The sequence below is a fragment of the Echiichthys vipera genome (genome assembly GCF_963691815.1).
Source record: "Echiichthys vipera genome assembly, chromosome: 16".
Classification (NCBI taxonomy): Eukaryota; Metazoa; Chordata; class Actinopteri; order Perciformes; family Trachinidae; genus Echiichthys; species Echiichthys vipera.
This window is the reverse complement of record NC_139841.1, coordinates 19,678,032-19,703,052: the sequence shown is the minus strand read 5'-3', so window position 1 is coordinate 19,703,052 and position 25,021 is coordinate 19,678,032. Positions and strand designations below refer to the sequence as shown.

The 25,021-nt window shown below is 39.1% G+C and overlaps 1 protein-coding gene across 1 annotated transcript in view; it reads left to right on the top strand.

The window, feature by feature from the left end:
• eng (endoglin) overlaps positions 1-23,210 on the top strand; it is a 35,790-nt gene extending 12,580 nt beyond the window's left edge. Inside the window, exons 3-14 of the mRNA XM_083929719.1 lie at positions 3,360-3,502; positions 9,651-9,764; positions 14,437-14,614; positions 17,004-17,184; positions 17,273-17,375; positions 17,640-17,835; positions 18,232-18,383; positions 18,673-18,903; positions 19,114-19,180; positions 22,566-22,676; positions 22,780-22,827; positions 22,915-23,210. Of these exons, the coding sequence (XP_083785845.1) occupies positions 3,360-3,502; positions 9,651-9,764; positions 14,437-14,614; positions 17,004-17,184; positions 17,273-17,375; positions 17,640-17,835; positions 18,232-18,383; positions 18,673-18,903; positions 19,114-19,180; positions 22,566-22,676; positions 22,780-22,827; positions 22,915-23,036 (1,646 nt within the window). The 3' untranslated portion in view covers positions 23,037-23,210. The remainder of the gene's footprint in view (positions 1-3,359; positions 3,503-9,650; positions 9,765-14,436; positions 14,615-17,003; positions 17,185-17,272; positions 17,376-17,639; positions 17,836-18,231; positions 18,384-18,672; positions 18,904-19,113; positions 19,181-22,565; positions 22,677-22,779; positions 22,828-22,914) is intronic.
• Positions 23,211-25,021: the final 1,811 nt, after the last annotated feature.

The window sequence follows — 25,021 nt, the reverse complement described above, 5'->3', positions numbered from 1 at the left end:
AGGGGAGGAAAGAAAGAGCAGACATGTGAAGTTACAAGATGGGAGAGTTTGTTCTTGGTAATAAGGGTGCTGCAGATAACCAGGAGAATGCTGAAGGCAGTTTAAAGTGCATCCTATTGTCAGTTATTAATTCCTTACAGATACTGGCACTGTCGGAAATGTGAATTGTGCTTTCTCCAAAAACTGCACTAACAGCAAATTGACAATCATCGATTTTAGCTGCAAACTCATTGGTCTTTATTCCATAAACATTTGATCAGTTTGCAATACGTTTGATATGTTTCCAGTTAAATAAAAGTGCATATTTAGTCTGGTAAATTGGCCATAAAGTATCGTTAATAAGGCAATACAAATTCATTGATACTTATTCGTTGGAATTTGCATGAAGAATGACAGCAAACTTGAGATCAAATCTGATTCTAAGCACTTTTCATGAATTGAGCCCATTTTCTGTCCTCCCTAATGTTCCCTAATGTGTTCTACTCACATCTCCCCCTCATACCTAACATCTAAATGGAAATCATCAACATCCATAAACATGTCTTCAAATGGAATGGGAAATGGAGGGGACTGATATAAGTAGATGAAGAGGACAGGGATTGGAATGGTTCTTCTATACCTCATTTACCAGCAAATCGCTTAGTGAGGCCATTGGCATTTCCGGGGTCAAGAGGGCAAAATGAATGTTCTTCATATCCTATGGTGACTCGTAAAAAGGAGACCAGTGACACACACAGACACACACACGCGCGCACACACGCTCACACACGCTCACACACGCTCACACACGCTCACACACGCTCACACGCACGCAGAGTCTTACGCAGTCAGTGTGATTTATATCAAGACCTCTCGGGCGACAGTCATGGGCCGTTGACTCTGTCACAGCAGAACAAGAGAGAAATAACTTTATGGATGTGGATATTGAGCAACAGACATTAACAAAGGGGGCCAGAATAACAGGAAACGAGCCTTGACCTCTGGGGTGAGGGAGAGAAAAAGAGATGGCAAGGGAGCAGGGATGGCTCTCCATCTTGATTTGTTAGAAAAGCTGAGGTCTAAAGCTGAGCAAACTAAGAAACAGTGAGGACGTTGTTTCAGGAATGATACAGTCCCCCCTCTCAATCACCTCATAAGTGCCAAATGTGTCCTTGATTTGACTATAAAATACAATGTTATAATGTATTACTCCTCCAGAAAATGGGGGGATATAAGATATTAATGGGCTGCAAACAAAATATGTATCATTTCCAACAGTAAGAAGCCCCTCATATATTGTTTGCGACAAGCTAATTCTAAAAGTGTAACTGTGATCAAATTAAAATAATATCTAATCAGTGATTTTGTGGGTCAGAGATGTTATGAACAAATGAATAAATTGAACAAATGACTAAGAGTCCTTGATACTAGCCAGTTTCCATTGTGGGGAGAACAAAAAGCTGATTATGTAACATGTTCTAGCTCCATCTTCATCGCATTTATCCCTTTCTGTCCTATTTTATCTCTGTCCATTCTCCTCCACCGCTAGTGATGACATCGCCTCAACCAGGGTCTTTTGATCAGTGCTGCGTCTAAATAAGGCACATCCTGTTGACCTTCCAAACTTTGCAATTTCCTTTTAACCCTTTCCTCTCGATTCCTCTTTCTTTCTCATCTCACTGGTTTCACTCCACATCTCCTCTCTGAGGGATTGAGCCTGCTGGGTAAACAGACCAAATACATCATAAAAGTCAGCCGAGCGGTATGTCATGCAGCATTTGCTTACTAAATTAGTTGTGTCAGTTATGATATCAGTCTTACCCCCTTTTATGCTTCAGCACCTGCTGTTTTGGGGGTGATCGAGGCATGCATAGTGGATGCTTAGGCGTGTATTACTCATATTCATCTAACTGTAGATATGCATATATCCAATGCTGAGACGCAGGACAGAGTAGTTCTGACTGGTCCCATATCAGCTCAGTCCATAGTGAAGGTGGTTGGCTTTAAGGCTTTGTCCTAAGGAGTAAATCCAGATTAGATACTAGGGTTATATTAAAACAGTTGTTTATACTCGCTAGCGTTGGCTGATATTGAAATTCTCCAATAACGATATTGCTTTAAGAAAAACGATATACGATGTTTTCGTCCCAAAAAAAAGACAAAGCTGAAGAGAGAGACGCAATCCCTAGTGTCAGACCAGTCTTATCTTGCCTACTATATACCACAATGCAAAGCACGGGAATGGTCACAACAACTGAGTTTACTTCTGCTTTCCAAAATCTAGACTGTCAAAGTCAGGACATAACATACTGCAAAAAAAGACAGAGGCCAATGTCGATACCTTTTTTAAAGCGGAAAATTCTAGAAGTGAACACTAAGAAAATTATTATGAATAAAAAAGAATAGCTAAATAAATATCATGTTCAACAAGGCAATTGTTGACAATTTAAACAAAAAATAAATTAAATGGCTAAATAATGAATATATAAATGGCTATACAACACCATTTCTAAATCACCCAAGCATTCTTTTCTGCACTATATGTTCTGTAAAAAACATATTCATATCGTCACATATCGGAAAACATATACCCCGATAAGATAGATACGGATTTCTCGGTAATAGGCTGCGTTCATCAGTAGTATGCATATTGCCCCAGTCAGACCTTTTCATCTCTAATTAGCAAATGGTGGGAGACGAGCCAGGAAAGTGATCCGACCCCAACACCGTATTTTATTCTTCACTGTTCTTCTTGAAATTTCAGACCGGTTATAGTGAGTGTGTGCACACAGATACTCATTTCAATCTTAGACAATAGAACAGACATACATAGCCCAGGTCAAACACCAGGCATTTAAAAACCTAACCTCATCCATGACCGCAGAGCCTCGCCCTGTTTAATTCGGCCTCCAGAGACAAGGATCCCCAGGTTAAACAGCAGGCTCATAGCAGAGAGCAGAGTGAGCGTGCTTGATGAATGACTGCAGCCCGGGATCCTGACACGTCTGATAAACGTGAACCGGCAGATTTGTTTTTAAACAACGTAGTCCTACCTTCACATTTAACATCCGTGCTCTGAGACCAGGGAAGAGCTTTCAGCATGACAAATAACAGATTTAGCCCCTTTCAGACAAGGAATCTGTAACATTGCCGGGTTCATCTATCTTTTAAATAATAGCCTTCATTCATGTGGTATTCATGGTCAAATACGACATGATTGTTGTGGATTGAGCCATTATCTCGCACTTCTTGGCATTTGACACACACAGCTAGATAATGCTGGAATTTGCGTATTAATGTGGGAAGGCAAGAGATTATTTGGGGGAACTTGATTATATCCTGCTGACACTGCTTAACCATTTCTACTTGATTTCTTACAGCCTCAAGTCAGACGTGTGATCCAGTGGAGGTTAATGACAACCCATGGGTGTACGTGAGTGAGATGCTTATTGGCTGTTGGACCAGCTTCATCAGAGAGGACAAGGCAGAGGTCCACATCCTTAACCTGAACTTTGCTGCCACGGTAAGCATGTCAAGGTTATACTAATGTGATGCTGTGGAACCAGTGCTAATTATGTAAATGAGTGAGGAATGTGCTTGACAGTTAGTAAAATGTCAGACACTCAGCCAGAAAAATTGCAATTATATAATGGAAAATTCAGCAGGAAATGAAAACCTGCTCAGTAGACCAGATGCCATTTGCAAAGAGAACATAGCAAATTAAAATGCAGCACAATCAGCACTAAAGCTATCTGTCAAGCTGACAACACAGCTTACTTGTCACTGAAATCCAATACCGTGGCCTCTCATGGGTATATTATAATCTGCTAATTAATAATTTTTTTCATCAGACCTTATATATCTAGTCCAGTCTTACCTAAAAGGAAGAAGCAGTGTGTCTGTCACTGCTTTTTACACATGCACGCCTTTTAACGCATTTCAGATAATAAAATATGTCACTCATGGTTACAAACACAGGGGATCAGTTTGAATTCACAATGGTAAAGGTGAAGGCGTAAATAATAGAATTAGTGATTGCTGAATTCCACTGAACTGCTCTGGTTGCAGGCTCACTGTCACTGCTTACCGGGACAATTATACAAAGCTCAGTGTTGTTAATTAAACCTGTGTTTTGCCTACTATGACAAGTCAGAATATCTGCTTTGCAAAAACCCATAGATAAAAGCGGAGGAGCAGCTGGGTAGGCGGGTGAGTGGGTCATGTGAGGAGCCGAGGCAAGAAACTTGAAACACTGACGTTTGACAGAAAGGTGAAAAATGGCAGATTTGGAATGACCTAATCAGAGGTTATTGTGCACAACACAGATATCAACTGGATAAAATAGAGTCAGAAGAGTCAGACAGATTAACTGACATGTTGTGGGATTTGATCCTGTTGGTATACATTTAAAGGGGAACTCCACTGGTTTTACCTCAAGTGATGTCACTAGAATCAGAAGACTGTAGGAATCTGAAGACTACAGGTGAAAATATTTATTTCTAACTCCATACTCCCAGATTTTCACAAGTTTACCACACCTCTGTAGCTCACACCTCCTCTCTGTTTAAGGCTAGTGGCTCAAGGCCACATTAGTAACAAAAACTGTGGCTGACAAATTTAAAAACGGTCTATCTGGAGTCTGACAATGTTATATAAGTGCAATACTTTATTTATTCTATCCCTTAGATATATAACCCACCCAAAAACATTCATCCCACACTTTAAAATATAAACACACACACTCCATGTCCAGCTTTTATCAGAGGAAGCTAACCCTTAACAGATGCCAGACATACCAGAAAGATGGGGTTTCCCACCATGCCGCGTTTGTTGTTTTTTAAACACTAAGCAGACTAAACAGACAACAAGCTCTTCGATTCTGACTGTGTTCAAATACTTCATTTTTCTGTTAAACAAACACACCATAATTGCAGATAGTGTATGGTGTCATTTTCATGATAAATCTTTTAGCTTTTGGGAATGACACCAGGGAATAAACTTTAGTAAACTTTTAATCTATATGTTGTTATTGCTGTGCCAGACTCCATTTTTCATTGTACAAAATCGTCTGTTAGCTCACATTAGTCATCTCTTTATCAGAGTGCTCTGTTTGTCTGCTTCTCCTTTGTTCTCACTTGGAGTGCTTTATGTAAGACTTTCACATTACGTGTGTTAAGCAACTGCTGTTTATTCATTGTCTCTTTTTATTTTTCACTCTGTTGGCCATTCTTTCTCATTTGGTAGTGATTATGAGGAGGGAAGCAGATGTGCTATGTGCAGTCTAGCTAAGGGACCATGATAGGAGGCCGTAATACAATGCCTGCCTGAATCCATCACCTCTATAAAATTTATAAAAGCACTCAAGGTCCTTTCCTTCAGTTGCTTCTCTGAAGGCTATTGAGAATCCTGTCATAATGTATCTCTTAGGGGATACATTATCACTAAGATAAGCTGATTTACACAGTATGAGTGCTTTTCTTACAGAATTAATTCTTTTGGATGTGATGTTTAAAGATCGTGGAGTGTAGTTTTTATTTTACACAAAGAGACATTAACATAAGTCTCTTAGCAATGAAGCTGGGTTATCCTCACATGTGCCCAGATCTGTAAGTGATATTTTCCTTATTTAGTTTACTTTTAAGTGTGTTAAACATTGTGCAAGCATATCATATTACTATTATTATTGGCGTACATGTTGCTGAACTCTTTTGCCAAGTATTTAGTCTCATTTAATGTACTACAGCGTTACAGCATATTTATTGGAATAGAAATCAGAAGAAAAAAACAGTTTGATGACAAAACAGATTTAAAGCATATTGGGAGGAAAATGCCTCTCTCAGTCATCTTCTTCGGCCTGCGAACTAAAACCACACACATCGTGTTTTGTGGTAGAATAAGAAAAGACACATTTCATTGCAAAAAAGTAGAGTTTGTACAAATAACTATAAAAGTCGTCTTACAAAATAGTATAAACTGGTGTTGGGTTTGCGGGAGTCCACAAAAGGAATTTGGCTTGGAATCTTTGTGATGCAATGGACGCACAGCGTTTGCATATCCTGTTCTCTTGTGGGACTCGACTGGATGTTTTATCAAACGAAAGAAGAAAGTGGACATAAGATCTGCTAACACAGACGCCTTATCTGCTCTCGACTGTCTGTTTAGAACATTTTTTTTTGTAAACACAGAGGAAAGGGAATGTCTTCATCGCTTGCCAAACTGTCCAGTCAGATAGGAGGTTTGCTCTTGCCTCCCCCTTTCTTTGTCCTTTCAATATTCTTATCACCTTCTTCCCCATCTCTTTTGTGTTTCATACTGATTTACAACCTGCCAGAGACAGTTGACTCTCACAGTTTGACCGCACAGAGAATTATAGAGGGAGCATCAAGGGGCTGCATAGGCCAGGAGAAATCATAGGGAGGAGCTGCTTGCACAGGGCCCATTGATGTCACACACCGCCTTGGGTAGTCAGGGTTTTGGCACAAGGCCGAGACTACACCAGTGGAGCCAATTCAAGCTAAGGGAGAGAGCCAAAAGAATAACTGGAAACTGCATCAGCGGAGGCCCTTCAAAAAATGGTCTCTCTCGAAAGAAAAAAGAAAAAAAAAAGTCATGCAGGAAAACAATTGTATCTTGAAAGAGCAGGAAGAAAAGTAGAAAGGTGAGTGATCAGGGTCAGCAACAGTCATGATTCAGAGTTCAAAATGAAAGAATGAAAGTCACAAAAGGGTGAAGGGGGAAACCACACACAGAGACAATGAGGCTCATTAGAAAGGAGTATTTAAAGAAAGCATCGCTGAGTTATCTCTGTGTGAGACACAATGAACTCCACAGGAAATGCCATTCATTCATTTACCGTATGTACGTGCCTGACAATTCAGGTAAATAATGAGTGGTATTTCTGGGAAGACATTTTGTTACTACAATTCAAAGTCTCAGATTCTGTCTGTGAAGGGCATGTGTTATAATAACTCAGTCCTTTTTATTTTCCTTCTGTCTTCAGGACAATAAGGCTATATTCTTTTGATCATAGCTAAATAAATGCACTGCAGATGGAAAGAAAGTGCCTTATCAATGCTAAAACTACAACAAAAAGCTATTTTGTTTTGTCCCTATGGGGATCCTGACTTCTGGTCCATTCAGTAACACATGTCACTACGTTTCCACCTGGGATTGCAGTGCCCCCTTTGGCCAGTTAAATAAATAAATAAATAAATGAGGAAGGGAGCACATTTATGCTGGGCAGCATTCGTGCAAAACCTGCTCTGCACAATGCATTGGTGATATAGAGAGAGTGTGTGTGTGTGTGTGTGTGTGTGTGTGTGTGTGTGTGTGTGTGTGTGTGTGTGTGTGTGTGTGTGTGTGTGTGTGTGTGTGTGTGTGTGTGTGTGTGTGTGTGTGTGTGTGTGTGTGTGTGTGTGTGTGTGTGTGTGTGTGTGTGTGTGTGTGTGTGTGCACATATCACTCTATCCATTGCACTCGGTGTGCAAGCTTCTCTTCAAATGCATGTGTTTTGCTCATAGGCAATTTGTTGGTGGTCTCCACAGACCTAATTTGTTCTGTACGGGTCTGAACATTTCCATAGCTCAGGCCTGAGCTCATCACAATTCTCTTGGATCAAGCTCCGGCAACATCAGGTAGCAAGTAAATGAATTTAATATTAGGGATTCACACTGTTTCCCCAGCATGCTTATTGTCTCCCCAGCAGGCCCAGCTCTGAAAACAATCTACCTTTACATAAACAGAATAAAGTATTGGTTGTCAAAAGGCATCACAGGTGGATGAAAGCAGAACTGTGTATTTATGAATGTTAAATTCCCACAAAAGCCTCACATCGGAGGGATACTTTTTTTTTTTTGAAAGGTGTTGTTCATTTCTAATGCATTGATTTTGACTGATTTCAAATCCATAACTCTTTCACTTTTCCTAGCCCAATTATCTCAGGGCCATTACAGGAGTATAAGTAATTATAAAGAGGATTTATTGGAATTAAGTCAGTCTTGGAAATAAAAAAAACCCTCTAAACTCAGACTTATTATTCCACAGTGAAGGTTTACTCAACACCACTTACATCCATAAAACCAGGCAGTACCAGCTTTACTCTACGCACATGTGGAGCATGGTAATTAAGGCTGATTCATAGAATGACTGACTGTGGTGGTTATTAGCGAAACACATCACGATTGTGTTACCCTCAGCTGAAAACATGGTTAATGAGATATTACATTATGTGTTAAATTATGTTATTAATGAGGTTTTATATACAGTATAACTACCACCAGGCTCAGCCATGTGTAGGAGGATACTGGGCTGCAAGTTATAAGAAATACATAAATTGATAATAAGACTACACTACTTAAAATAATTCTGAGTGACACAGTAGGTATTACTATTAATGTTATAGCATGGTTTTACTCTTCGTATTTATATTTTTATCATTACTCCAGAGTATTATCAGACTGTTTCCCACTCTTTCAATGTTAAATAGACTTACAGTATAAACACATTTTTAAAAATGCAGCTCATTGCACACCGGGTAAATAATAGATTCTAGTAGATTTTCATTCGCTCTTGACTTCTTTCCCTTGTTGACTTACACTGCATGGAAATGTAAGAATAGAACCAAGCTGCATTACCTCATTAATGTCTATGCCAACACCAAGACAGACAGAAAAGACAGCTTCCTGCCTGTCTACAAGCACTGCTCAATTGACTGGCAATGCTTTTTCTGGGGAGATGCATGTGTTGACATTTTCGTTGTTGCAAAAACAAAAATAATTGTCATATCCCCAACTGACTTTTGGTAGAAAAGAAATCAAACGTGTGTAGAATTAAACTGCAGTTGGAACTATTTTTAAACTTGGTGCCGCAAGCAAAATGTCTCTCTACTCCGTCAACTTGAGGTCTGTTCATTTAATGACACCCCATGCAAGATAGGGAGGTTTGCAAATTGGGGAATAGCTATATTCTCTTTCATAGAGAAAACAAAGGATGGCTTGAAGTAGGAATATAGGCTGATTTTCATTCTGTACAGAAAAGGTAATAACTGTTTTTAACAAATTCTCATACTTAAAGTCAAACTTTATAAAATGCTTAAAACACATAATTATGATGTGCTTTTAAAAAAAATCTTAAGTATGAATCCCAGCAAACACTTTAAACAAGCCTATTGAGTCAAATGTATCCCCACACAGTCCTGTACGTTAACACAGTTAACAACTATTTAATAGGAGCAAGAGCCATTGTTTTAACTACTCAAAACATTTCATAAAGTTTTTTAGTTTTTTGATTGCACTACTTTGTTTATAACACCGCCCACCCTCAGCATGGTACACTTACCAAAAAGCTCATTATAGGCAGCACAGTAGTTCCCATATGGATGGCTTCACAATGTGAGTGAATATTTATGCCACTTGATTCATTTATCTTCCTAATCAGTCCCAGTGTTCCACCTTGAGATTCACACCGCTGCCAAACTTTCTCTGCCTACGACACGATCATGAACTCCAAGGTCTTTCACACAGAGATAGAAGTTGTGTCTTCATTATCATGGTTAAGCAGCACTGAATTAACAGCTAACTAAGTGGCGCTGCATATATTTAAATGTGCAGTTAGTACATTGGGATCATTTCTAAAGTACTCAAGTTGTAATATGAAATTTTTTTTCCTCTCAGGATCCCAAGATGTTCTCTCTGGAGTTGACCAATGCCACGCAAATTAACCTTATCCTCACATCGCCAGACATGGCCTTCGGCCTATTCAACATCAACGCAGATGTCAACATTTATGTGAGTAATCTTTGTTTTTCTGCATCAACATTCAGACTGCTCTTACACCAATCTTAAACCTGCATTATTTCTAATGACCAGCAGGGTACCACTCCACTGGTTGCAAAAAGAAGTGAGATTGTGTAGAGTTCTTTGAGAAAACTTACCCTATTCTCACTTGATTTATCACCTCAGTAAACATTTTCCTAATGTGTTTATGGTCGAAATAGCTAAACCAAACCAACGGGTGATGTCATGGTGTCTACGTTCACTTCTTTTTTACAGTCTCAAACCTAACATTTTTCTGGGTGCATGGTCGGTATTAAAAAAATACACACAAAAACAATTGACAACAGTAGAGCATGTCGCCAATTGACAGACTCCTTAAGACATACATATAGCCAAACAAACATTCTTACCCACCAGCATGGGTTAGACAGGACAGCTACAACAATAACCATACAATCAGACTGGATATTATCATGCTGAAAAAGTGTTCACATTTTTGATTGCTTAAGAGTCAACTTGAAACATAGTTTAAAAAAAATGTGACAACAGTTTTTGCTCTTCTGTGGACAGCCACTAATTCACAGTTACTTGCTTAGCATCCCACAACCATCCCAAATGACAAATCTGATCAATGTTACCCCCACTCCCTGCAGTAGGAGTGGGGACTGGGGACACCCATAGAATAGTTTTTTCAAGCCCTGTAAGCTAGTTTAGCTGGTTGAACCGTGAAGCTGGCGTCTGCTCGTAGAATGGGGAAATTGACACAAGGGGGGGGGGGGGGGGGGGGGCACTTACTTCGTTCTGCAACAGTCACACTGGCAAGGCTTCCTGCAGATGTGTCTGCAAACATTTCTGTTAATCGGCCTTGGGGGCGCAGGCATTACTCGATTATAACAAAAAGGCATCAATCGCCCTGATTAATCAGTCGACCAATTAATCGACCTATCACTAGTGTTGATATAAGAGATTGTCTAACAAGTTCTAACTCATCATAAATAATGATTTGTAAGTGGTTATTTTAACAGTTTTTTATGATTACACATTTCTTCTTCTTCTGTATTTAGCTTCTGTCAAGTACCAGCTGTTTTACATACAGTCAAACTGCCACAGCTGTGCAGCTCTGGAGAGAGCAGCTTAAGAGAGACAATGAACCATGTTGATTTTTCCATAGTCATTCCCCAGTGGCTGCTCTGCGCGAGGCAGTTTGTGGTTTTTGAGTTTTTATTACCTAAACTATAAATCGGTAAGAGAAGTTTTAGAGTGGCCAGCAACAAGAGGGGCTGATCAAAGCATCAGCTGTAAAATTAATGTTCCAATGAAATTGGAGGTTAACAGACTGTCTGTAGATTATATCTGGGAATTAAAACCAGAAATGCAAGGAAACAAATTTTATTCAGCTGCTTGAGTGTCTAATTAAATCGAGGAGTAATACTGCTATGGGGGAAAGTGTTCGGTCATTGTAGTGTTTCAAATTGGCGATGAACCTAACAGGGTGAATTAAACACAAACATATTGTTACGTTCCATTTTGACAGAACAGTTTTATGTCACAGTCTTTTGAAACTGAACTAAACAGCCAGTCTTAAACAGGAAAATATATTAAAAAGGACTGAGGTGTCCAAATAAGATTGCCTCAAACTGAACTATAATTCATTCTGAATATGTTACAGATGAAAGACCTAATTTCTTAATGAATAACATTGATTACTTCCAGTTGTGGTCAAGACATGGAACTACTGTTTCTGTAGATAATGCACCTTATTCTCATGGAAAATTATAATAACTTTGATTAAACCAACATTTAAACCATTGAAGTTAGGGTTATTTAACAACTGTAGATACTATCAGTACGAGAAGGAAGAGGTTTCAACCTTCTGTGCTGTTTTGTCATTGCCTGGCTCAAACCTTTAGTTGACAATTCTGTCCGATATCAGGCAAGTTTTCTTGCACACGCTCAGTAGTACTCATGTTGGTGTCAGTTTGGCTAAGTTGTACTTTTGTACACTCATTAATACTCTATTCGGGTTAATTAAAAACACAAAACGCGTCTAAATTCACATTGTGTCTATTACTATTATAACGTTATAGCTGGTTGTTTGTCTTCCATGTTTCCATGTTGCAAATCTGTTTGGCAGCTGACTCGCAAATGTCAGAGCTTTCCCCCTGCACATTGAAGCATCACTTGTCAGAAGCATCTTTTTAACCGCTTCAACACACAAAATTATTTTACGCTGACAAAAAAAAGATGAATTAATGCTTGTACTTTTATACTGACATGAATTCCAACTGATAGTAGACAGGTAAAATAAGATATAATAAAAATCAGAGCTGACCAATAATGGTGATGACATATTTACAGAAATGTCACCAGTAACTGATATGCTGACAGCAGTGTGATACCACATCCTGTATCATGTCCTGTCGAGAGCCTGGACAACATTGCCTGTGACAACAGGATGTTTTCATGGGATGAGCAGTATCACTGGGGGATAATAGTGTTTTACTGCAGATTGCAGTGTAAGAGAAACATCTGTTCTGCGTCTGAGAAAGTACGTCACCAGCTTGACAGCTTGGCTCAGTGTCACATTCACAGCTCTTGTTGGCCTTCAGAAACTTGCCTGAGTACACAGGGTTGTTAAAAAAAACACGGTGAACAAGATCGGTAAGTTTTTTTGTCTATAAAGTCTTGTGGGTCTTACTTTTTTCAGTATATTATTTAACACTTTGTTAGTTGCAGAAGCAGGTTTTTCCCTGCATTTCCCACATTATGCATTATAATATTCTTAATATTAGGCTACTGTTAAATATATAGATCACCTTCTATTGAAGAATCTAAGGTTACTGATCAGATTAAAAGATGGAATCTAGTATCTAAAACTCATATATCCATCCCAAGGCAGACTGATTGGTATCAGAACTTTCTGTAATATCCTGTAAATGCGCTTTTCTCTCAAAACATCTTTGAGTTCCTTGAACTTTACTGTGAGCCTGCAAAATGTCAAACCCACTACACTGAGACTAGTCGGAGTTAACTTCCACTGTAATCATTAAAATAGTTAACATCATTATTTCCCTTTTTCTTCCCATCCTCTGCCTGCTTCTGCCGTGACCTCTTTTCCCTCTTTTATTTTGTTTATTTACATTTCCCTGCTATCTTTGATCTCATGTCAATCAAATATTCATGTAGAAAGACCAATGAATTCCCCTTGCTTATTTGACTTTTCACCATTTGTCTCCCTTTGTGACGCAAGGACATGCACACAAATATAGTCACACATACTAGACAGGCCAGGGAAGATTTTAATTATTTAAACAAGAATACTCCACCTGATAAATATTAACAGGCTGATTTACAGAAAATACAGTTCTTTCTAAAATAGCCCGGCAAACATGATGCTATGAGCTGAAAAACATTTGTTGCCTTGTCCAAATATTAATCTGTATTGTGGTTAAAGCTCAAAAATAAGTAGACTGAGTAAATGAAATAATTAAAACAAGCACAGTAAAGGGGACATATGCTCATTTCGCAGCATGAGCATGCTTTCGTATTTTGAGTTTCTTATCCGAACATGTTTACTGTCCGTCTGAATATACCTGTATTTACCCTCTGTCTGAAACACTCCATTTTAGCGTCTCCTTAAGCCCCCCTCCCACAAAGCCCAGTCTGCTCTGATTGGTCAGTGTTTCAGGGTCTTCTGCATTTGCGCTCTCCATTATTTCTGGCATTGCAGCCGACAAATTACTGCCTTAATCTTACTTTTTACTTTTTATTTATGGGACCTTTGAAACATGAAATAAAATGGTGTCCCATTATACTGCTCAGTGTATTTGAGTTTAAAATTGAACTTGAAATAATTTCTGGTAGACGAACAAATTATACTGTCCTAAAAAAACAAACAGAATGGTTTCCTTTGACAAAATGAGCTGTTCATGAGCGTCCATGAGCATTAAGTGTTTACAAAATAAACAGGCACGGTACTTCACTTTCCACTACGGCCTTTGGTCCTCTGAAGAAGAGGAAAACAAATCTGTAGAAGGAAGAGCCCAAAATAAAATTGGAGCATGTTGTCGTTATTTTTTTAATGTGCAAATTTTTTTGTCATATGTCAAACTGTCTTAAAATCTACTGTAGACAATCTCTACTATATTCCCAGTGCCCCCCTTCATGCAAAGATTAATGTAAACTCCATTATTTCCCATTGGCCCAGACAAGGAAACAGCAGTGTCTAGTCGATGGGATGGATGTATATATTTATACCTTGTATGGAGCCAGATTGCAGCCGACTGCGGTGACGCACAAAGCTAAAAAAGGTCCCATTTCCTGGCCCCACTCAGGAAGTAAAGGAAAGACCATGGCTCCAACAGGGTTGTGCAACTGGGCTCGTGGACACTTAACCATAATAAACATTTCTTTTTAACAGCACCCTGCTCAGAGAATAGAGGGAGAGTTGGGCGGAGGGTAAGAAAAAGTAACAGCGGAGAGTGAGAAGGATGGGATGTTTTGTATGACAAAATATGAGCAGACATGAGCTGAATATGAATAGATATTAAGCTCACTCACTCCGTTCTGTTTTATTGTAGCAGACAGACTCATGATGTTAGGACCTAAGTGAGTCTGACTGTGTTCTTTCTGGAAATATTATTGAAAGAAACTAATTGGTGTTTGCTTGGGCTCTACTTTCCAGGTAAAAAATGACTCCACAATTACTCTGCATGGTAATCAACATCACGACAATGTCCACAAGCAAGACTTTCCCACTCAAGATGAGGAGCTGGTCAAGTGGGCAAGACAGAAGTTTGGGGGTGTGACTTCATTCACCACAGTCCGAAATCTGAAAATAATGTCATCGACAGGAACTAAAGGTGAGAATTTGTGTAACCTAGCTGATATTTAATTTGTTTTCACTAACAGGGCTTATCTTAACAAATTCCCTGTGGTCTGTATTTGCCAGTTTGAAAGGACTCTATGACAGTATGAGGTCTGGTAACATGCCAGCATAGGTAATGTGAATGCATGTGGGACATTATAGTGCAGCATTCCATCAGACCTCCACGATACTGTAAAGGACTTTTTGCCTACCTAAAAGAGTTTCAGATGTATGAATATTGCTATGATTTTAATCTAGAGTATGCTATCTGCATCTTTGTTTGGTTTAAAACAATATATGGTGCTGACGAGGGCAAAGCAATTTCAGGTGTGTGTGTGTGCGTGTGTGTGCCTGTGCGTGTGTGTGCGTGTGCGTTTGGGCTTGTTTGTGTGTGTGTGTGTGTGTGTGTGTGTATGTGTGTGTGTGTTTTTATCTTTTCCAATTTTCTATTTGTATTTTTTTAGAAAGAAATTCCATTAGCGTATGCCATCAACACATTCATTTCCAAGGACCTCAAAACAAAACTTGTAATGCATTGATTTTACTGACATGGACAACCAAAGATCCACAGATAAATAAATGAAAAGAAATCACATATTTTCTAACATATTGTTTTTTTCGAACCTGAAACTTAAAACTCAGTATTAAGGATCAGATGATGACTATGTACAGAGTTGACTGACACTCACTTACTTACTCACTTAACATATAGAGCACAAACCATGTGCAGTTTTGTACTGTGTTCCAAAATATGCAGCTCTACTCATGATTGACAAGGCACCGATGCTGAAGATGGACACTCAATACACACTAAATTAAAGTGAGCATTCACAGCTGGACATTTCGAATAATATGTTCCAGCAGCAGTAGTAGCAGCGGTAGCAGGATGCTTGATGCAAGTGCAATTATTTTCTAACAAAGCCTCCTTAAGGCAGTCTGAGCCAAAGCAGAGCTCTGACATAGGTTAACATAGTGAACAGTGATGCTGAAAATGCAGAGGCTGCTTTAATATCCAGTTACTTTTAAAGTATTTTGGTAAATTAAATTTGAATAGCTCTCATTATGATTTTCATTCTCCTGGTCCGTGAATTAATACATTACATATTGGCAGTGGCACACAGCATTTCATCACAGCTTGAACAACGCATTTAAAATGGAGGAAAGAGAGCAGTGTTTTCAGGCATTCTCAGTTTCAGCTTGTGTTTTTACTGACTCAGAGTCCACAAGGGCATTAAAATTACTCAAGCAGTGCAATGGTTTTCATCGCTATTTTGTTGTGAAGTGTTAGGGGGACTTGCGTAGGCCTTGTTGTAGGTGTTTGAAAAGTATATGCAACGACTACACAACAGCGCGTTGCCAAGTTAAAAAGCTTCCCGAGGAGAAGATATGTAAATGTCCCTTAGGTTTCTTGAAAGTCTCAAAGGTCTATCATTAGTGCAAAAGAGGTTTCTTAAACAGTGTTAAAGAAGCAATTTTGACATTCTTGTTGCAGAGTTTAGGACCTATAGGAACTAAATGTAGCTTGAAGTGATACCGCACTCAAAATCATTCTAGTCACAAATACTTATCCTCCTGTAGGCTTGAAAGGACACTGTTAAAAACTCAATTTCCTCCATGCACAGTATCTGATTCTTAATGTACTTTAATGATGACACATATTAATAAGGATAAAAAAATTCAATACCCATCTGCAGCATAATGCGGGGCATAATCCAAGTACTCACATTCTTCAGTCAAAATGTCGCTCCAATATGCAGGTTTTTTCTTTCCCACGACTCAGAGTACTTGTGTGATGGGGCTATATGAGGTGCTGTGAGATATATCACCCCCATTCCCAGCTGAGTGTTTTGAAACAAAATGTGCGTAGCAATTTGAGCACTGCGCCAGGGTGCACCTGTAAACCATCAGTCACCATTATGTGGTCAAAGGCTGAGCATAGTGGACACCCATGAGACTGCTCCTGAAATATCTCCCATTGCAAGAAAAAGGCAAGGTGTGCCTGCCCCAGCAATTTGGTCTTCTGCTACAAACTGGGCTATGGCTCCCCTGTGCTGGATACCCAGTAAAACACTGTAAACTGAACTTCTGATACCAGCCACACTGGATGGGAAGAGTTTTTCAGAGAATCACTCTCGGTAAAACTACCTTGTTGAATAATTATAAAATAGGCTTTAATTGTAATCGCATATTGCTTGTTTATTGCAGCCTCTACAGCCCTGCCACAAGTAAGCATTTAAAGAGAAGTGATGGCAGTCCATTTTTTTGTTGTCTTCTTGATTATATGACATTATGCAGGGATCATTTTATGACCCATAATTTCCCCTGGAATGTTATTTGTCTTTTGCATGAACAATGATCCAGAATGAATGTTTTTGGTTTTACAGGGACCAAACCTGGCAACCGTTACTGCATACTTAAAAATGAAGATGCCTCAGAGAAGCACTTTATGAAGATTGAAACAGAACCGCTGGCTTCCTCCTTCAAATCTTGCTCCCCACAGCAACAGAACCCTGGTGATGAAGCTGAGCTACATATCATAAACATCCCAGAGAATGCAAACACTCGGTAAACCTTGAGATTCACAAGACATAGATAGTATGTATTGGCTTGCTATCTTTATTGGCCAAGTAATTTTTGATTTTTCACATTGCAGCAATGTATCACTTCGCGTTGACACTAAGAAGACCAGCGTGTTCCTGAGAGGCCCTCAGGGCACCACATGGACCTTTCTCAACCCACAGCACACACAGTTTGGTGTAAGTTAACAGACCTACGCTCTAGTAGTTAAAGCATAGAGAGTTATTGTCTCACAACCTCATGTGATATTTATTAGCTCTACTTCATGTGATTACATTGTTGTAAATAATGTGATATAGCTCACTTGATAACAGGGATAAATGATTTCTTATTCACAATATTTCCCATGCCTGTGAAAAAAACCCTATTATTGAGTGAGTCCTTGTATAAGACAGTCTCTAAGTCATTACTGATTTATTTGAACTCATCTTCTCTCTCTTCAGTCTAACAATGACATCCTGCTACCCACCATCACACACAGAATACAGCCTTTATTTACACTGAACAGCGACAATGCAGAGGATGTGCAAAGGAAGGCTTTAGATCATTTCAAAGCCAGTACTTTCACCAGCTACACTGAGTTCAGACCAGAGGACTCTATGGTTTTACTGGTTCTTGGAAAAAAAGACAACCCTGCAGGTAAGACGATGAGGAGAAGGTTTTTAAAGGCATTTTCGACAAAGACAGTAGAGTAGTGCAACAGCAAAAGCAACAGCCCACGCATAATCATGTTACACAAAGCCAGCAGTGAAATGGAACATTTGGAGGATAATGACTGCTTTAATTTAAGTAAAAGTAATATGCACCAACATCATTATTGCATTGAATGTATTAATGTGCTATGCCGCAATTTGAATTACCCTTTTGAGTTTATTTTAAGTTCCTGAAGATGTTGTCTTGAGGAGGGTATAAACCTCACAAAGAGTGGTGCAATAGCATCGTGTGCACAGGACAGGACAGCTAAAAATATAGATTTTTTAAAAATGGATGTATATGGTTTATCTTGTTTAATTTTTTGTGCCATTTTTCTCTCAGTTATAGAAACCGTTCCAGCACCAGTCACTCCCATTACAACTAATGCCCCTCATCAGATGCCTCTGCTGATGCAGCTATACACCTCCCCAGACTACCGTTCTCCCCTGGACCCTAACACGAAGGTGCAGAGTGACAAGAGAATTTATGCAGAGGTAAGAAATCATTTATCCTCGTAATTGTATTTCACATCACGTAACGCCTGCTCAAATATAGCTAAATATATGCTAGACAATGTAGAATAAAAAAGACGTGTTTAGCTGCTAATATTGGTCAGTCCGTGCCAGACATTTCAAAATCACTTTAATGTGATTATTACAGAATTTAGTTCTGAAACACAGCTATTAAGACCCAGAGTTGTATGCTACGTTGTCTTTTTCAGCTGATGCCCATTCCTGTGCTTTTTCTGTTGACAATATTTGATCTTTTCTCTGTTTCCTGTAGATCTCAGGGCACACCTTCGGGGATATTGTCCTGACCATCAAGGTGATCAGCTGCTTTTTGCGCTCCACAGGCTCATGCCCTGTAATGAAAGAGCTGCCCTTCATGCCAGAGGCCTGCTCCTTAAATTCTTGTCCCAACAGCACCCGACTCAGCTTCTCCCTAGATCAACTCCAAGAGCTGACATCCACCAAATGGGACCTGGAATGCTCCGTGAAACTTTGTTACAGTGAGGTAGGAGTTTATCAAACAGGTCATGTAAGAACATACAAACTTTCCCTTGGTTGTCAAGAGTATTTTGTAGCCAGTGCAGATCTGTTATGGTGGGTGAGTTTGACAGGATTTGGCCTTCACTTCTAACAAGAAGCTCAAATGCAGTTTTGACACATGAAAAAATTATCCTATGGGTTTTATTAATTGTTTTTTCTTTCTCCACCTCACTAGAAATGTGGAGATGGTGGAAGAGTAAAGAGGAATCTGGAGGTTACCCAGCCGTGTCTGCAACCACCAAGTGAGTTCAATCTAAACCCTCATAGAACTAGATTGTTGTTATTAGGAGATTCCACTCAGGTCTATTGATTTAGCTGATTTTCTCTTCTTTTCCTACACTCACTTCCTCACTAAAACTTTCTAGACAGAAAACAAACCTTTTCAAAGCATTTGTATACAACATTTTGTAGATTATTTGTAGATCATATATTGTTTTATCTTTTATTTATTCCTGTAGTCATTTTGTCATAGAAATGTATAAATATTACAATTAAATGTTAAATAATGTATACTGTAAATGGGCTTTACAGTGGAACACTGTTCACAAACACTAGAAACATTAGCAACAAATTGAGATTTCGATTGCGAAATGTGCCATTTCCTTGACAAAGCGTTCCTATGAAGATTAAGGTTTCATATAAATACTTTAAAAATAAACTCTCTGAATCCTCAGAAAAAAAACTAAAACTTTTGAATGACCCTTTTTTGCCCTCAGGACCTAATTGCTAGTCTAGTGCTCGGCCAGTGAATTGCTGCTTGCTGCTCTAATTTTGATTCCAATTGTTGCTTTCAGTGCACAACAAGTGTCGCATGGGCGGTTGTCATAGCAGTGAACTCAGGATATGCAGTGAAGCCAGTAAGGGCTTGCAGGGCTGGGCTTCGTCCTTTAGGAAGGTCTGCAGGCTGACCTTGTGGCCACAATCAGAAGTAATGGTCCTCAGGGGAGGGGGGTGAAGTCCTTTGTGTTTCCAAGAGGGTCTGACTCTTTTGCTGTCCAAACACAGACACTGGGCCTGGTGTTATTGTCAGACCATTTGCCACAGTTGACTCGAAAGATGCCTTTCAAAGAAGGAAAAGTATCACAGATGGATGATCCATTTCTAGAAAAATTCGTATGATTCAATTTCAAAAAGACAGAAGGAAGAAAATGTTGATTAAATGGGGAATTGCCTGGGGTTTGTCGTACTTATTTCTAAAATGGATAAGGGATTTGTTTATTCCTTAAGCTTCCTTTATCCTCTTCCTTCTAGAGGATAAAGATAAAGGTTGGTATGTCAGTGTTGCAGCATACAGTATGTTACTCCTTCAGCAGACTGAACTCTTTATCCACGCTTTCCTGTGTCCTGTTTGTCCTCTTTTTTGCTGTTTTGCTTTAACTTTTAACGCAATTAAACAATGACTTGGATGTGAAATACGAGAATTGTGCTAGTTGTAAAGGAACATGCTGGTTTGGTAGGTCTGTTTCTGTGGTTCCATCCATTAGCCAGTGTCAGAGATACAGGGGTTATATCAGCAGGACTTACAGTGCTCCATTCAGCAATCATTCCTGTTTAGTAGTTTTCATACAGAGGGCTCCAGGGAGTCAAAGCACAGGCCTGCTGTCTGCTGCCTCCTCTCCACCTGCACTGGAGCTTCTGCTTCCTGCTCTTGTTTATTCAGCTTTGCTGTCAAAGCCTCACTTGTACAAACTAACACAGCAACTGATTACAGAAAAAACTCTCAAGAGAAAACCTGCTTTAGTTGCTGTGATGTTTCTGGCTCATTCAGGGTCAAGGAATGTTCCTCGCTGACAGATCAACAATCTGGGTTGGCTGCCGGGGCTGCAGTGGTCCCCAATGGCCACAAGATGTCATTGTACCAGTGCTCTGGGTTGTGTTTAATTAATATATATTTGTTGTTGTTTAAATATCAGCATTATTTATTAGTATTTCATTTTATTTTATTTTAACCTTATGGAGTCACATGCACAATACCAGGCTTTGTACTTTCTTAATGCCCATGTAATTCAGTTAAAAAATTGTATGTTCTAAAATCAGCATTGATTAAAAACACTTCAAATACACATGATGCACAGAGTGGTGGCAAGTTTCTACAAGACAAACCCACTGTCTTCTGTTCTTCATGTCCTCTCTATAATGTACTTCAGGAAAGGGGAGCTGTATTGTGTGAAGCCCAGTGTAGTTCTTAGCCTAGCACATTCCACCAGGAGGCACAAGGCAGCAGAGGCAGGTGAGAGAAACTCGTGCAAAGGTGATGATTAGTTTCTTCCAAATGTTCTAGATAATTGCAGGAGGATCTCTACAGGTAGCAGAAGCATGTGTGTACACTGTTTTTCTTGATATGCAACACATGGCATGCACACGCTGGTTATGTTGGGTTCAGGTGGTTTGTGTGTGTATGTGTTTGTGTTTGTGTATAGCCTTGTAGAGCCACACTATATTCCTAAATTCATATTTTTGTCCAATACTGGTGATACGGAAGTTTAGAAGATAACATTCCAGACCCTTAAACTGCTTTCTGTGTCACAACTATTTTAAACTTGATCTTGGTGTAAGTTTTAAATGAGTTTTTCAAGGATTTAAGAATATCCAATATGTTTTTTCTGCTTGAAAATCGGACTGCAGAGTTTTAAGTGATGTCTGAGTGAAGGAGGAAACTGCTTCATAATCTATTGTACAGCCCTCTTGAAGTGATGTCTATCTCAAGGTAATCCATTCACGGCCTTGCCAGACCACAATGAGCGAAGCAAACCTGTGGGATGGCCTTGCTAGACTAGCACTGGATGTCTCTGCCAGGATACTGTATGTCACTGGCTTGAGCGAGGTTGCCTGTTCTCTTACTCATTCAGAGCTGATTTGAGTGGAAATTATTTTTTATTGCTGCTGGCTCAGATTTTTATGTTTTCTATTAAGTTTGTTAGCAGTGAAGCACGTTGTGTGCGGTAAGTCAGGACACAGAACATCACTAATGCCAAACTTGATTGTGGTTTAAAATTTGTATTATTATATTAGAACAGAGACAATGAGCACATAATTACATCGTTTTTTCAGAATCAATCTTTAAAGACTTAAAACTTGCAAGATACATTTCCAACACAGCAACTATATTTTAATTTGTTGCCATGGTTATGTAATTGAAAGTGTGATTTTAATTAAAAAACACCTTTATTTGTGCGTGTCAGGAAACTCCTACATTTGATTTCAAGATTTTGTTGCCTGAAAACACATTATTCACTAGACACACCAGAACAATTGTTGTGTGGGTGTTCTGTTACACTGGTGCTGGCAACTGGCACTTCTTCTTTGCTATGGTGCTTTAGAGAAATCAGCCAATTTAATAAGGTTGCTGAAATCCTTGAACTTTTTTGCTGTTCCCAAGAGAAACATATTATATTATATAACTCTGGATTCTGAAATATACAATCATATCTCACCTCTGCCGCCTCAACAACTGGCATCATCCCATAAAAATAATCATTGTGACAAAAATACTACTTGACTACCTACTGTACATCAACAACAGTCCAAATTTCTGCTGATGTTCATACTGTGTTGGCATGAGTGCTAACCATTAGTTCTGACTTGTGCTTGTAATTTCATACATTGTTTTTTATGTATATGTTTCAGCCCCACCATGCTTTGATTTTGGCCTACCTGCTGTGTTGGGCATTGCATTTGGAGGGTTCCTGATTGGAGTATTACTTATTGGAGCACTGTGGTTTATCAAAATAAAAACAGGTAAATGTATGGTTAGCGATGTATTGTTTCAGATTTAATATATGAATCTGAATGCATATTTATGCATATTTTATTTGAAATGGTCTCATTCTGCTTATTTCAGGGTACCCAACTGGACTGGACATTAGTTCATCTGCTGCAAATCTTCCTGGTAAGGACTTTTTTCATTCTTTTTTTATTGGTTCTTTTCTTCCTTTTTCATTAGGTTCTTATTGGCGTCTCTCTCATGTTCCCTCAGGATGTCCCTGCTCAGGAGCAAAACGACAACCTGTTTCTACCAACCCTTCCCCCTCTGAGAACAGCAGCGCCAATGCAAGCATTGGAAGCACCCAAAGCACACCGACTAGCAGCATGGCATGAGATTATGGTAATCTCCACCACCAGCAGAGCCACCATCTCCTTTCAAAGTCACCTATACGGGTTTTGTGCTTTTGTTTTCTTAAACAATGCTGTAAAAGCATGTCTCCCTTCAAATTTTTTATTAACAAGCACAACCCATGTCTTTGACTGACCAAGCCTGAAATGGATGTGATCTGGGAGTTTGTAATGGTGGTTCAGGGCAGGGGGGGTGGGTGGGTGATGGATAACAGAAGTCTAATCAATGGCCTCTGACGCTCACCTCTGCAGCCTCTCTGTAATGTCAAGCTTCTAGACAGGAAGTTAAAGAGGGCAACAGAAAAAAATTGGCTCCCAGCAACAGGAAAAACAAACCATATCCCCCAAGAGCTAACAGGAAATTCACTGCATTCCTTTCAATGAATTGTGCTTGTGTGATGGCAGCACAATAATAGTTAGACAGGAGACAAACCAGTCAAAAGACCGACTTTGAAAACAGATGAAAAGCTGTTTTGTATTCACATCTAAGCTACATAAATACAAAGGGCTTTTGGCTAGGTCAGTCCAAAAAGATATCAACAACGTCTCGGGAACTGAAAAGCTCAACATGTTAGGATCTCCAACCAGTGAATGAAAAATCCCCACTTGAAGGGGTATTTGCCTTAATTGGAGTTCGAGGTCAATATTTAACAGCTACCTCCTATTATGTAGAAGTCTGGAGCTAAGTTTAAACTTACTCTATTCTCTGGTGAATATTTTCTGACTTTTTCAACTTTTGTTTTATTCTGTGTCACTTTAGGTGAATCTTAAAGTTGACCCTCTGGGTCATTTGTAGCTCACGAAACAAAGTTATTGTGCCATTTTCATGCTATCCAGTAGCTGTTACAGGGCCTTCACATGAAAGTCTTTTTCTTCCAGTGTTTATTGGAACTTACAGAGAAATATACTTGATTCTTTTATAACTCAACAAAACCAGTCATACTTCATATTTATGGCCCAAAGGTAGCAATAAATTATGAACCATGAAGAAAAAAATACTTTTCTTTTCTCTTGTAAGACAGTACAGTACAGTAAAGCATGCAGAGACACACGGCTGTATCCAGAGCTGAGTAATGTGCTCATTATGGAGAGTTAGAGCAAAAACTCTGCACATCAGTTTTCAGACCTCAGACTTATGCGCCACTCATACAGCACTGGGTGGAGTTTCCCCAAAATAGTCTGTCTGGAGGTGGAATTCCAGTACTTTTCCTTTGTCCATTCTCAGTCCATCAGCATTGCCTGACAATTTGTTGTAACCACGTTTCACCATCAGTGTCATGTCTGTGGTAACATGCATAAATACAAGCATACAAAAAGACCATTACTTACTATATTGTAGGAAAGTGTTTTCAGGGAGATTTAACTATCACCCTGTAGACCCAATGCAGTTGTTTATAGTGTATAAACCATTACTCTTCCTGTATTTGAAGATCAAGACTTTAAGCAAGTATAAAGTGTCCAATAGACTTTTTAATTTTCAATGTATTGTCATTCAAAATGTCGCCAGTAAATAATTGTGTGGTCTTTAGGCCTCTAATGGAACAATGTGACCAAACTCCTCAAGACTTTTATCCCTTGTGGGGGGAACTTTAGGTACCAGGTTAAACTATTCTATAATGAAATTCACATATGATTCTCACACGGAAGGAAATTAAATCTGTGAGATCTTGGGCAAATGTTAAGCAATTGGGCTATAAAAAAAACATTTCTGGGTAAAAACTGGCAAACTCAGACATGTGGACTATATGTAGGTAATTTTGATGTAATTGAGTTTAATACCTGCAATCTTCCTACTGCCTTTCCCTAACTTTTGAACATAAACTTCACATATATGTCACCAGCTCTGAATACAGCCTGTTTGAGACTGTCCTCTCCCTACAAAATGACCCCATAGGTAATATGTAAAAGTAGCTTATTATGAACCATATTTACAATTGTACTGGCGATGACCTTTATTGACCATTGTAATT